General features: G+C 43.5%; 1 protein-coding gene across 2 annotated transcripts in view; it reads right to left on the bottom strand.

Annotated features, from left to right (window-relative positions):
• Nucleotides 1-2,193: 2,193 nt before the first annotated feature.
• RUNX2 (RUNX family transcription factor 2) overlaps nucleotides 2,194-14,635 on the bottom strand; it is a 160,662-nt gene continuing 148,220 nt past the window's right edge. For both annotated transcript variants that reach the window (XM_087775503.1, XM_087775501.1), the window contains one exon: nucleotides 2,194-3,008. In XM_087775503.1, coding sequence (XP_087631629.1) covers nucleotides 2,326-3,008 — 683 coding nt within the window. In that variant the 3' untranslated portion in view covers nucleotides 2,194-2,325. The remainder of the gene's footprint in view (nucleotides 3,009-14,635) is intronic.

Raw genomic sequence — 14,635 nt, forward strand, 5'->3', positions numbered from 1 at the left:
CTCATTCCTTTAGGAAGAAGCTCAGGAATAGCGCTTTTCCCTCCCTGCCAGCTGGATCACATTTGTGGCGTCTTTGAGAAAGAAGAGCATTGCCTTCACAGCTGAATATCCAATGCTATAGGCAAATTTTTCAGTTTTTTTCTGGATTTGCATGCCACGTAAACTGTTCTCAAATCCCTTAGACACCTAAATGAAGCCAGCTCTAACCTTGGTTGATAAAGCATCAGGAGCTGCACAGTAGGCTTTTCTGAAGTTATCTGTACAGAGGAATACGGCTGTGTCTTGCTCAACCCCGCTGAGATTAGGAGTAGGCCATGAACGGTTACTATTCGAAAACAACAGGATAAATCAAGTAAAAGTATCAAGAGTGGGAGAATATGCTATTTATTTACTACCATGTTAAACTGAAAGAGGGAAAGATAGGTAAAAATGAAAAATATTCCTTTTGTTTTTTTTAACCAGAGAGCCTTCGCCTTTCTTTCCTGTCCTATATTTCCTAATGAAAGGAGGAAAAGTGATAAACTTTTTCTTTACTCTTGCTTTTTTAGTCTATGGAAACTACAATAGCCAAATCAAAAGACAAAATGTTTTTAAAGACACTCCTTTTATCTCCTTTTGTTGAAACACACAAAACTAAAAGGTAGTGAAGGCCATCTATGAAAAGTCTTTCTTTTCACCTTTTTTGCTAAACACATCAGAGCCTGATCAGCCCTAGAAAAAAAAAAAAAAACATGATCGAACAGGGCAGTTGCTTTGTCTTTCAGGCACAGAATTAAAAATATAGATAGGTTTATATATAAATATATATACAGTAACCAAAACCTCAAATTCAAATACACCTGAGCTTTGGGGAAGTTTGTATATTCATTCAATTTTTGTGGCTTAGGCTCATCTGTAACAGAAATATTTGCAAATAGACAGAATACTTCCTCTTTAATCTTATCTAGCAATCTGTCTGTTTGTCTGGGTTTTTCCTAGAGATGGCCTCAGATCCTGATATCTGAGGGCTGCACAGCTACGTTAAGGCGAGATCATACCAAACTTCACAGAGGCCTTTCTTTCCTCTTGTTTGCCACGAGCATTTCTTTCATTTTAATTCATTGGGATGAAAGACAGAACAGCCACGTAGCCTGGCTCAGCCTCTGCTGGCCCTGTGCTTGGCCCACCTTTGGGAAAACATCTTATTTTGACTGATGGCTATTTGCTCTATGGGCAGACTGTGGCTGAAATGCACAAAATGGCTCTGCAAGAACTGAGAGTCCTCTTTCCTGGGGCTCTTCCAGAGCTCCAAGCACATCCCGAACTTCGGCTCCCAGCTCTGGTGCCTCTGCCGGGCCAGGCAGCGTCCAAGAGTACCTCACCAGCTGCTCTTCAGGTCACACATCTCAGAGGGACGAGTCCCAGATTCATGCCCAAGAGCTCTTTCCCCATCCACAAAGAGGATTGTTTGAGGTTTCACGCCTTCAATGCCACCTTTAGGCAAGCCACTGCAGCTTGGCAATAGGGAAAAGATGGAGAAATGTTGGGATCTATCCGCTAATTGCTGTAAATTAGCTTGGCCCATTTATGCCCTTGAAGAACCCCAGGCACCACCGGCAAATAAAAGAGATGCACTCCAGCTAAGTGCTGTGCTGCCTTCAGTTCATGCTCTCTCGAAGGACAAGAGGTTGATGAGGCTGTTTGGTAGCTGTTCAGACCAAGTACTGCTTTGACAACTACCCTGTGTTATATTTTGAACAATTTATCACAGCCCTTACCTGTGTCGGTAATTGCAATTACTCTGAGATTTAGTGGACCGTGAAGGGCTCCAACTTCAACAGAGTTGTGCCATGCAGCATGGATGGAGAGAAATAGGAAAATTTTTTGGAGTTTTATTGTGTTCTTTCCTGTCTGTGTCCCCCCACATTGCTCAGAGGGGTTTTGTCACCTCCCTGAGCATTTTGTCATGGGTAACTTCTCACCACTTCAGATTCTCTGCATTCACTGTGCGAGACCTCACTGATTCTTACCAGTGCTTGTGTGGTTAATGGGTGAGAGGAGGGGAGCAAGCACATCTGAAAGGAATGCAAGAAATATAAACAATTTTATTAACAAGACCACAAAACTATTTTTTAATATATGCAGCCATTTACAAGGAGCAAATAAACAAACAAACAGAAAAACCCACTGGGGAGACGTGGTCGGTGTCAGAGAGCACAGCGAGCTGGCACAGATGGTACGGGCAGGTTTGGGTAGGGTCCCTTTCCTCCACCCTACCTCCACCATGGGCTGTCCCCAGCCAACACCAGCCCCTATGAGCAGGGTGAGCCGGTGCAGGGCCCAGCACTAAGGAGGTGGGGTGCCACGTGCGTCCTGCTGCGGTGCCAGTGACGACGCCAGCTGCGTCAGGGCTTGGGCGATGACGGAGAGATGGCTGTTCATCGTCCGCAGCTCTGCCAGGATGTCGCTCACGTTCGCTGACGCCTGCTCGGAGCTTGGGGGCATGGCATGGGCAGCCGGTGGTGAGGAAGCAGCCTCTGGAGCCCTGTCTCCCATGGGTGCTGCCTGGGGATTTCCATCATGGGAGGGGTGTGGGGGTGTGGTGCTGCAGTGCTTCATGCCTTCCACGGAGCCTGTTCTTATGGATGGCTGGTCTTCCTCCTTCCCTCGAATGGTGGTGAGTGTTGCAGAAGTGAGGAAGGGCAGCCAGTTGATGAGGTGGGTGGCACTGCTGGGCGGGACTACCGGCAAATAAAGTCCAGGGTGCAGGGATGGAGTAGAGGCAGGTGGTGCAGGAAGAGAAGGGAGCCCAGGGTGAACAGTGGCAGCAGAAGCTGATGTTGATGGTGGAATAGGAGGCGGTTTGGGATGTAAGGCTGCAACACTGGCAGGTAACGGTGGTGAAAATGATGCAGTACCAGTGTCAGAGGAAGAGGAGTGCGATGCTGGAGCTGTGAAAGGTCCAGGTTCTTCAGAGGTTGGTGGTGAAGTGGCAGCAGGTGGAGCATCAGGTGTGCAAGGGTCTGAGTCTGCAAGGAAGACACATCGTGAGCCTTGATTCACACAGGTACTTGCATACACAGACTATCGCTTGCTGTCACTTCAGTGGGACTAGGCTTTTCTGATGGAAGGGGGAATTTCACTAGCTGGTAGCGATACTCTCTGTAGGCCAACTAGAAAAGAACAGACATACTCAAAGACAAGAGCCTACTGTAGGTAAACATGCAATTTGACACTACAAATCTAAATTATCCTTCCACTCTCATTCTTCATAAAGCCTCTGGACAGGCCTTAACATTTTTCTGGTTGAAGTCTCATACGTATGCATTAGCTGGTGAATTACCTACTGTGTTTTTCTGGCCAGTCATGGAATGATGGTAATGTCCTAACTGACTCAGATCTCCCATGGAGATGTGAGGGCTGGATGGCTGCTGCCGGAGCCAAAGTTAATTACTGCTTCATAGAGGGTCCCAGTTTTCAGCATTCTGGTTTGAACGGGCAGGTCAGCACCAGAAACAGCAAGAGCTAATTGGTGCCTTAAACTCTGAAATAATTTTATTTTTTGTGCGGAAGCATGACAGAATTCACAAAATTAAACTTAGACATAGATCCCTGCCTGTCGATATTTAGCAGCTTCAGCTATAAAAATCAACAAAGAAGAGACTGAGAAAGAAATTGTTCACACTGTGCATCCCGGCCTGACACCTATGCTGCCTTGCAAGCAGTTCAGTGGACCTCATCCAACGGCCACTAAATTCATTAGAAACATGCTTGCTTGGACTGAGTTCAACATATACAGTATAGGATGACAGAGCAGCCTCTGGGGAATATGCAAAGACTTGGAGAGCCACACTATGGGCCAAGGTGCTCTACGCACTGTGCCCAGTTGGTAAATACTGTATGGTAAGGATGAACCTATTTTTACATTAATTCTGAAGCCAGAAATATAATAGGAAATGTTAGTCTTTCAACAGCCTCAAAGACTTGCATAAGTGGAATTACTATACCATGCCACAGATCTTTATTTTAGCATTGGGAACACATTATACAGAAGTTGGTGAGATGCTACAGGAACGGTCAGTGTAAGACAGATGGATTTTAAAACTACTTCTGCTGCAATTAAGTGCAAATTTTAAGGCACTGCTGTGGATACAAAGACACAAATTAGTAGATTTATCTAGGTTAAGACAACCTAGAGAAAGCCAAGTACTGAGGTGTTAACACCATACTATTATTATTTCTGGCATCTAAAAAATCTGATGTGAGAAATCGGTTTTCTTTACTGGCTGGTTTGGTATTCCAGATAGCAAACTGAAATTGTGAGTCAAAAGCAAATGAAGGTTTTTCCCTGTCATTTCTAACACCAAACCAATTGGATATGCAGCCTACAAAAGTCCATCTTTCTTCCACATGGGACCACCATGTTTTCCCTAACTAAGCACACATGTTGGCTGGAGGGGATTATGACACAAAATTCAGCATGCCCTTATGTCCCTGAGATCTTTATGGAAAGTTACTGCAGGTTCCTTGAAACAGTTTCCTTCCTTTGTGTATTGGCTTTCTTCCCGACACAAAGTCCCTGCCTACACAGGCGCTCGATCCCTGCTCACTAGAGGTGGGCTGAGGATGCTGGATGTTGGGTTTCCAAAGTGTTATTGATTGGGCTTTGGTTTTTCAAAACAAAAACAAAAATAAAGCACAGTTCAAATACAGGTTCCATTTCCATCCAAACCACCAAAGTTTGCAAAGGGTGAGATGAAAGGTTCAGGTTTGGCTCAACCATAGTGTTAACCAGAACAGTGTTTATGGTCCATATATAGCGTGGCTAATCCCTGTCCACACTGGCCAAACAAACCAAATTAAGTGTGATGTTTTTCCATACATGGGATAGCAGAGGAAGCTCGACAAACCTTGAGGCAATCTGGTTTAGCACTGTGACAAATAACTGTCACAAATGGTTCTTAAATGGTTAAAGAGTAATTGGGGTTAAAATACAAGGCATAGTAACTAATACAGACAAAAAGAGAGACAAAAATGTGACCACCAAAGGCTCTTCCTTTAGCTGCAATCTTTCCAAACAGCATGGCTTTCCTATTAGAAGCCATGGCTTTGTCATCCCCCTAATTCCCCCCTTAAGATTTATTTATGCCATGCAGCCTTTTAAACAGATCTTGCTCAGCTTGATCAGGCTCCCATACTTCCATCTAAGAAATTCCACGTGGGCATCTGGGCACCCGTGCAGGGGTCCTGGCGTATCCTGGACATGTGGAAGCTGTTGCACTGCTCAGATCAATGGCCAGGTATGTGCACAGCTGACAACTGGATATGCGCAGCCAGAGCAACTGCTTGTCTGGACAGGATCTGACCCAACTGCTCAATATCGAAAGACCCAAACTGATGATGAAAATTGCAGAATCATAGAATCTCTGAGGTTGGAAGGGACCTCTGGACACTGTCTAGTCCAAACCCCTGCTCAAAGCAGGGTCAGCTAGGGTCAATAATTTTTTATCCATGGACAAAATTGCTAGGGCATGTTTGAGAAACCCCAGGAATATGGAAGTCCTAAGCACGATGAAGCATGCTACTACAGTTGCTTATCATATACAACAGTATAATTCTATTTATTTCCTTCCTCTCTAATTTTGTTTGGTTTATCTGAATGCTGTGAGTCATCACAACTGTAGTGCTTGCTTTTTTGACTTTTTTGTACAACCCCAGCAGAAAGAGTCATCTTAACTGGAGCATCCAGGTGCACACTCATTCCTGGGGGTGTTAGACCTGTATTGAGACAGAACTGTAGCTAAGTGAGGTTGGATGGATGCCTGCAGAGAACAGAGATGTTGAAGACAAGGTACTCAGACAAGTACAGTGACCTTCCCTAAACATAACAACTCACCTGTGCATGGTCATTTAGCACCCTCCCGTCTAAAGAAGATGGCAAGGTACTATAGCGTACTTCCATGTGCAAAGACTGGCTGTTCAAGGTAGGCTTCTATCTTACAAGAAAACATTTCACTAGTTAGGGAAGTTAATTCAAGACTCAGAAAACCTGGGTTGGGATCCAATTCATCTAAATGACCGAACTGTAAGTGCCTTGTGAAGAAATTCCCTGAAAGCACCTGCATTTTCTATGTTGTATATAGAGGGAGAGCCCCCAAAGAGAGGGCTTAGACACATAGGCTGTATCTCTCTGAACAGACTCTGAGTCACTTCTTTCTACTGAGTGCATAGGGAGCATGGCCTCATCCTTTAGGAGAACTGGTTTACTGAGATGGGATTCATGTCACCTTTAGCTTTAGCAGTGTACGGTATAGATATCTACATCCTAACTAATTCCCTAGTCTTTCTTCCCAGTCAGTGGATTAAATAGGTCTAGCATCACTTCTTTATTGCTAGAATGAGAAGTATGTGTTCTCATCTCTTTGCTGGGTATAATGTAGGATAACTAAGATGTGGATGCCATGCACTGAAAATGCCTACATTTTAAGAGAGAAATCCTATATCACGTGCATAAAAATAAGATGGGTGCCCAGCTTAGAAATACTGGATGTCTAACATTCACTACCCTCCTGATCTACTGTGGATCTCCCAAAGAGAAAGCAGTTGCACATCTTTGTGTTACCTATTTGCAAGTAATAGGGAGTACTTCTGTGCTGCCAACTCTGAGAGGACCTTGGGGTGTTAAAACCTCACAGGACTGTAATTAGGCCAGGTGCTACAGCAATGAGAGAGAGCATGGAGCACCTCCAGGAGAGGATTTCCTGGTATGTTGCCTGGCCATGATGATGGATGTTACCAAAAGATTAATGGGCTGCCCTGTGAGAATGAGGAAACTAAAGGTATTTTAAATGCATTCATCTGTATGAGAAGAGCATGCATTTAAGTTTTCAGGCAGTCTTGGCTATCTTAGTTGCTTTTGTTTGACTACTGATTTTATCTGCCTTGCAGCCAAATTGCTGCAAACTCTGATTTCAGTCTTTTGTCAGCTGACAAGGGAAAGGTCTGTGAAGGAGAAACCTTGAGGGAAAAGCTGGGGCATGACTTTCCACTGGCTAGCACACTGCATGGGATTCAGCTTATCTAACATTAGCCATTTAGCTGGCATCTAGTGCCAGGCAGTCATCCGGACTCCAGCAGAGAAAGAAGCACCTCCAGGGATAAGCCATCCCAAGCTATCAGGTCCCTAAGAAGGGTGAGAGGATCATGCTGTGGCGTGTTCCTCCCCTTCCAGCATTTCTTGTAGGACTAAGTCAACTATCTTAGATGGCCTAACTTCTAAATGGCTGAAGTCGGATGAGCTGGATTCCTCATTTTATATATAGACGTAGCAAGTAATTTCCTATCAAATCAGAATAGTAAATGGGTAGCACTGCCATGGAAGGCATAAAAACATGGAGATAAGGTTTGTTTAAGGTGCAAGAAAGTAGACTTAGGCCCCTAGACTGCTTCAAGAAATGAGCTGGTGGTTCAGAAGGTGATAATCTTCCAAGTGAGTCAGCACTGAACAAACAACCTATTTCAATGAGAAGGATATTGAGACGTTGAAATGAGTAATGCAGTCCCTTCAGTGACACAGTAACCTGCAGGAAGCCTTTGTGAACTGTCCCTTGTGCTCGGGTTTATGAAGTTGCTCTAAAGCTAGCAGCATCTGCGTGTGTGCCTGTGAGACCGAATGCGTGCACGCACTCCCACTTCATTTTGCAGCTGCTTCCCAAGAAAGTCTAAATATACACCTGCCTCCTCTTTCTGGTAAGAAGTGAAACTGAAGTCCTAACAGCTTGTGGTAAATGAAAGTCCAATAGCAACGTTTGCATAAGAGAGGTCGGTACTGCTTCTGCATGGACAAAGTCCATCTTTGGGATCTGAATCTGAAGCCATCCCTCCTGCGCTGCTCAGGTTTGATTCAGATACAGAGTGGCATTGCTTCCAACTGCTCATCTGCAGTCAAGTTTAGCAGGGTTTTGAGCTGTAAATCAAGTTTAGAAGGGATTAAATTACAGCGTTGGGCAAACAGACTACCAGACACTACATTAGAATAGGTCTGAACAAAAACATCAGTGTGAGCACTCCAGGATTGGTTTTTGCATATGTGTAATTTCAGAATCTGAATTTGGTTCTAGATACTGTGTCTAACATCTTTTCTTTGTAAAAACCTAAACTAGCTCTGAACACTCATGTGCTTTTGAGTGAGCAGTTTAGAAATGCATAGAAAATTCATAAAAACATTAGGCAAGCTTATTGTTAATTATTTTTTTTTGATAAAACAAATCACATTTATATCCTAGGAATCCACTCCTCTCTGGATACATGGAAATATCCCAAAATATCATATATACCAAGGTATGGCAATCTTTAATGACAAAAGTGATTTCATGTAATTAAAAATGCCCACTCAAAATCAGGGGTCTTGCATGAAATATTAATTTGAAAGACCACATCAATAGATGACGGTGTTCAAAATCAGCCCTTTTCCACTAGTTTTCAAACTCAATCTCACCCATCACTCCCACAATTAAAAAAAAAAAAAAGGGGGGATTTTGGAAATAATTGTAGATTACCAGAACCATGCTGTAATGGGCCATGTGGCAAAGTCTGTCCCAGAATCCAAGACTTTTCACCAAAAATACCCTTACTTTGTCTCTGTGCTGCCAAATTAAAAACTTATTGGTTGAGTCACTTCAGCAAGGCTCCTTCCTCTGGCTGCTTGATTTTTAAGCAGCCTAATAACAGTCCATGAGCTACTCTACAGATTTCAATTTGCTTACGAGTTTTTCTGACTTCATAAACTCATGCATTTCTTTGGAATTTTTTTTTTTTTTTTAATTGTGGTCTGTTTTGGGGTCTGTTTCTCTTCTTTCAGGTACAATACACCAGGCCTAGCTGGACTGGGCTTTATGTGACTAATCACATTATGACTCCTGTGGAGTTGTGCTCTTTCAAAATTTCTTGAGTAATAGTCTGTTATGAGTACATACTTATTCCCATGTCATGCGAACAAATTTGTTCTCACAGTTTGTCATGGGCCATCTGCTTTTTCATCTTTGTCCCTGGCTTAATTTCAGTGAGATTTTATTCACTTCCTGACAAAATGTGCATTTTTACATTCATTTGGGACCAGATTTTCCAAGAACCTGAGGTCCTTCTTTGACACCTATGGGACAAAGCCAGACTTTTTGAAGTGCTCAGCAGCTCCGGTTATTTTTACAAAAGAAGAGCCCCTGAGGATGCCCTGACATCTCAGCGTGGAGAGGGAACAGGAAAAGAGGAGGTAGGCACGTTAGAGAGGTAATATTGTTGGGCAGCAGGCAATTCCTCATGACAATATTCATTGCCTAACATGTTTTTCCCGCTGTGCTCAAAGCACTGCACAGAGAAGTCTCACACTGGCTGCACTTTATGGGGGCCAGACTGAAACACATGAAAAATGAAATGCTTTGACAGAAGTCCACAACGGAGCCAGGACCAAAGGCCACTTTCATCTTCCCCATCAACTGACATTGCCAACGCAGCCCTCTGATGGCTCCTTTACCCTACCCCTCTATTAAGGCATCTTCTTAAATTTGGGGAAGCCTTCTTTCCCTCCCCTTTGCAGCACAGAAATGAGGCACAGCAGGAGAATCTGTTGTGTTTAAGGAGACTGCCAGCCCAGCCCTCCCCATGGCCATGCAAGGACATCTTCTCTTCTTTACCCACATGTGCTCCCTTCCCAGCAACTTACTGAGGATGGAGAAGTGGCTGGAGAGACTGTTTAGGTCCTCTGAAACTAGAATAAGACTGACAGCTGCTTCCAGAGAGCCAAAAGAAACAGTGAGTAGAAGAAAGCATTAAAATTGATCAGACCACTTTGTCCATTTTTCTTGTGTTTTGCTTCTGTCAATGGTCAGTAAATGCCACCTTAAAGGAAGCTATCAAAAAGTCTTCGATAACAGTTATGCCCTGATCTGTTGTAGGAAATTTTCCCGATGTTCCATTAATGAATCGGGTTTTTGGCCCAGGATAGATATTTACGCTGTTGATGGTCACCTTTTATACAATGCAGGTTAGCAAATTTTATTTAAGATCAGGCTCAAAATGGACTGCAACTGTATGGACTACAACCAAAAATAGAGCTGGTACTTAATTACGTTGTTGAATCTGGCCATTAGCTACACCAAAAGGTTTTTCCTGTCTTGAAGCAGATAGCCTTTCCAACATGTTTAATTCTTCTGAGAGTCTTGTTTTCTTTCTTTAATAAGTACTATTGTGTTTCTAAATGTCCTTATTATGTTCTTATTAGCCTTGTAAACATCACATCCATTTTTTTTACTATGTTTCTTTTTCTTGTTTCTTTTTTTCTTTTCCTTTTTTCTTTTTCTTCTTTTCTTTTTTCTTGTTCTTTGGTAAGGTTTTAGTCTCAATTAATTCCTATAGCAATGAATTTCTCAGGCTAGTTTCGCATTGTGTGAGGAAGTTTTTCCATTTACACAGCAGATTTTTGATACTAATCAGCCAGATAGCATTTTCTCTAAAACCGCCTGTGTATCTACTCTTTGTACCTTTCTCAATAGCGCTTCCTGCCACACATGGCCCTAGAACAAGCCTGTGCTCACACGAAATTCAGTAGGTACTAAGAGATACAAAAGAGAAGAGACAGGATGCCCAAAGGATGAAGCAACCAGGAACATTATAGAAACAAATCCTGAAGTTCCAGACATTTGGGGTTTTTTTCTTTGCTGGTTTGAGATTAGTTTAATTTCTTTACATATATGCTCTGGAGATTTCAAAACAGATTCAGATGTTAATTAACCAAATGTATTTATATTAACCTGCTCTTTTTTTCCAGGAAAAATACGAGACACACCATGCAATCTTATGGTTTTAGTAGCCAGTGAGTCAAGTCTGGAAATTCAGTACACATGAGTCAATGAGATTTCAGGTTCCTACAGACCATCCAGCAAGGACATTGTTCAGCCAGCAGTGGACAGGCCTCTGTTGCTTACACCACATGGCTCTTCTTGGACTGATTAATGAAACAAACTACATCCAGGCTGGGTTACGCTGAACCTCTGCCATGTTATGCTTTAGATGGAATTGTCCCTTTCAAAGGCTTGTCACAGCAGTGTTTCCCACTGAAACACAGTGACTATATCTTTTCTTGGGTATTTACCATCTGACTCCCCGGCACAAGGCTTCTGCTAAGCCTTAGAGTCTACATAAGAATTTTATACTATAGTAGACCAATGGTCCAGCAATCCTCATCTTTTACCAGGAAAACTCAGTTTTCCAGGCTCTGGAAACTCAGTACTTAAATGCAAGAGATGATGAAAAAGAGTGCGGGAAGCCTCTTGTCCTGGCTTGAGCAGATCCATGGCTGTTGGCCCTCCTGGTTAAGCAATGTTTGGGTGAAAGAGGGAAAGGCTGAGTAGGAGGCCATTATTAGACATAGCACAAGTGTTTCTGCAAGATTATTTTGGCTGTTGCACTGCCTAAGAGTCTGCAGGCCAAAATATGCTCATCAAGCTAAAGGTGGACACTTTGGCTGTACAATAAAGAGCCCCTAGGTGATCTGAAGATGACAAGGGAATGATCTTGCCTTAAGTACACGAGAAAAGTAGGAACTCATGGAATTCATTAAATTTTCATATATTTCCCCGTATGTTTCATCTCCAGAGGTACGGTGCCATTTTTAGGAAAATAATCTTGTAACGAAAATCCCCTGAAACTGCACAGCCTGAGGTGCTTTTTCTCGTCTTCATACACTGAGGAACTGCATAGGCTATATCTTTCCTACAGAGTTAATTCTAGTGGGAGACAGCCATATCTGAACACCCGAATTATGCCAGTCTGGACATGAATTATTTCCCTGAATGTTCCTACTGCATCTTTGCTGTTTGTGAACTTTCCCAAGTGTGTCGGGACAGTTGGAGGGGAGGAGGCATATCTCATAATTTTTTGGATTTAGATACCCTGAGATTCTTTCCCAATCTCCTGTGTCAGATGTGGAAGAACTTGTTTACTCCAAGGAAAGGTTTTTGGGAAAGTCCTGAAAGATTCCACTCACTCATGATTGAATCTGGGTCCTCACTGCAGAGCGAGTGCCAGCCCATGGCCAGACAGGACCCAGGCTGTTTGTCCCCTCCTCGGAGCTCCTGGCCTGAATTGAAACCACCTCCCAAGCCTGAAAAATTTTTAACAAATGCGGATTCTGTGCCTTGCAGACGTACCTTTCGTCCTAACTTTCATTTCAACTGCAAGATATGCCCAGGCAATTGTGGCAGGCATCTTGGAAATGCTGTCTTCACAAAGACATTTTGTCTTCAATAACATTTTCATTTTACACCCAAGTCTAGCCGGAGGTGAATTCTTTTGTTTAATGAAGAGCCACAGCTCCTTTGGAAAAAAATGTTCTCCTGTAACCCGGGTGAGCCGCTGGTTTTATTGAAGAACAGTCCTGCAGACCAAGACAATGCTGTACTTCACTACCCTTTTTGAATTACCACTCTGTCATTTCCCAGAGGAACATGATCGGCCGACCACTAAACTCTGCTTTAAGATCTTATGCCCGATCTAAATGAGACAGAATGAAGCCCTGGAGAGATTTCAACCCTTGCTTTGTTGAAACAACATTGCTTTGTTTGGAATGTATTTGCCTTTGTACTGGGGAATGAAAATGTAACACAGTGCCCAGTTTTGAAATATATAAATACAGCGCTTTTGGTAATGTAGCATATATAAAGAGATCCATAGCATATGCTTTTTCTTACACAGCCCTTTTTCTTGGAGACCTTCAACCACTTTTGAAACCTTCAAGCCTTGAGCCTTGTGACAGCTCGGTGAAGGAGGAACATATAATTTCTGTGTTACAGGCTGGCACAGTGACCCAGTTAGGAAATATGTAGCAGACTTGAAATGAAACCCAGACCTGTGCTTGCAACAGTCAACTCAGCCTTCCCCTACATCCAGTTGGATTACACTAGCCAGTAGCCACCCAAATGTACATGACACCCACTCACAGCTCCAGTCAGTGGTCACCACCGCTTGGCTTCCAGGTCTTCTCTGTGCTTAACTTTAATACCCTTAGATTATGATCTGAATTTATCTAGGGATAAGATCCAGATCATTTCACCATACGGTTGAATCCAACTATGACAACAGTTGGACAACTGAGACAGTTGGACTTTTTCCTACCCCTTCTCACAAATTCACTGTTTCTTCGATGCACCTTGGGGCAGAGACTTCATGAACCCAGGCCCTTGTTTTACCATTAACTGTGTATGGCACAACACCTTTATCAACTGCGCACCAGCAGTCAGGGAATTTGGGGTGTGATGCACATGACAAGGATGGAGGAACAGCACTAGGAGCTTCCCAGTTCCTTGTCCCTCCACCTATCCACCCTTTCCACTGCATGTCCTCCTGAATAACTAACTGGAGGAGACTTCCGCCCACTCGGAGAGCAAACAAACATGTCAGCCCTGCACAAACAGAGGCACTCTTGTCTTTCTGTCTGAGTCCGTGTCCTTTGATCACCACAGGTACCAACTCCCGTCTGCTATTTTGGGCTGTGCAGGGTGGGCTTGGACACTCGCTGGGTAGAGGGAAACACCTTGGCAGGGCAGGGAGAAGTGATTCAGCCACTCCTCGCTCTGAGTCAATATTTACCCAGCGGCTCTGGGTTTGGGGGAGGGATGGTCTCTCTCCGGGGTCACATTCCCACCCTCCTGAGCAAGGTAGCCAGAGCCGCCAGCCCAAGAGGGTGCTAGCAGCCTTCTCCTGGGAGCACACCCTCTTGTTTTAGGCTGCATTTTGGATACAAACTGGCGCGCTGTGGCTGCGTCTCTTTTTCTTGTTTTTTTTCTAATTGTAGTCTGGAGTTTTCCTTAATGGGACAGAGAAGTCTTTGAGACTGGAAATGTGCTCTTCTCTTTGTTTCTGGTAAGACATAACACTGGTCTCATGGGACTGCACTCCAACAGGGATATTTTAGTTCTGCCTGGCTCAACTTCTTGCTGGCCCGCGGTCTGATTGCTATTTGTCACTGGGACTGCAAGCACTGGGGAACAGAGTCTGCCCTCACTGTGGTTGCTCTAGTAGACTGGAGCCTTGAATTTGGCTGGGCTTCCCAAGCAATTTCCACGAGGCAAATAGTAACACTAATTTCAGCTGGACACTGTATTCCTTGCTTACATTCCTAAAGGGCCGTGTTGTGCTGTTTTTGTTCTCCACGTTAAATGTATTGCTAGATTTTACCCTGGGGATTGTTGCATCCCGCTGGTGGATGATTATATTCCTTTGTTTGAGAAACTGAAGATGAAACAGCACTTTGAGATCCCTTTTGATAGATGGAGATACCCTTCTGGCCCAGTCCTCAATATGATTTTGTGACGGTGTTGAGTATATCCCATCCTACAGCCCTTGGTCTCAAACATACTGGTGTAAACCAGGATAATTCCATCGGCATCAGTGTCATTACACTAGTGTAATCATGAGAGAAGGAGAAGAAATAGGCCTGTAGGGATTTTTTTTTTGTTTTTTTGGGGGGGAACCATGCTGACTGCAAAACCACAGCAAAATTATTTTTAAATGAGAAAAATTTCTTTAAGACAGATCAGCCCCTTAAAAAGAGAGACAAATGGAATGAAATGCTGCCGTTCAGAAAGTCGTGTGGTATTTGGGA

Source organism: Nipponia nippon, unplaced genomic scaffold (genome assembly GCF_047370975.1).
Source record: "Nipponia nippon isolate SJK-2023a ecotype South Korea unplaced genomic scaffold, ASM4737097v1 scaffold_4, whole genome shotgun sequence".
In the NCBI taxonomy this organism is placed as follows: Eukaryota; Metazoa; Chordata; class Aves; order Pelecaniformes; family Threskiornithidae; genus Nipponia; species Nipponia nippon.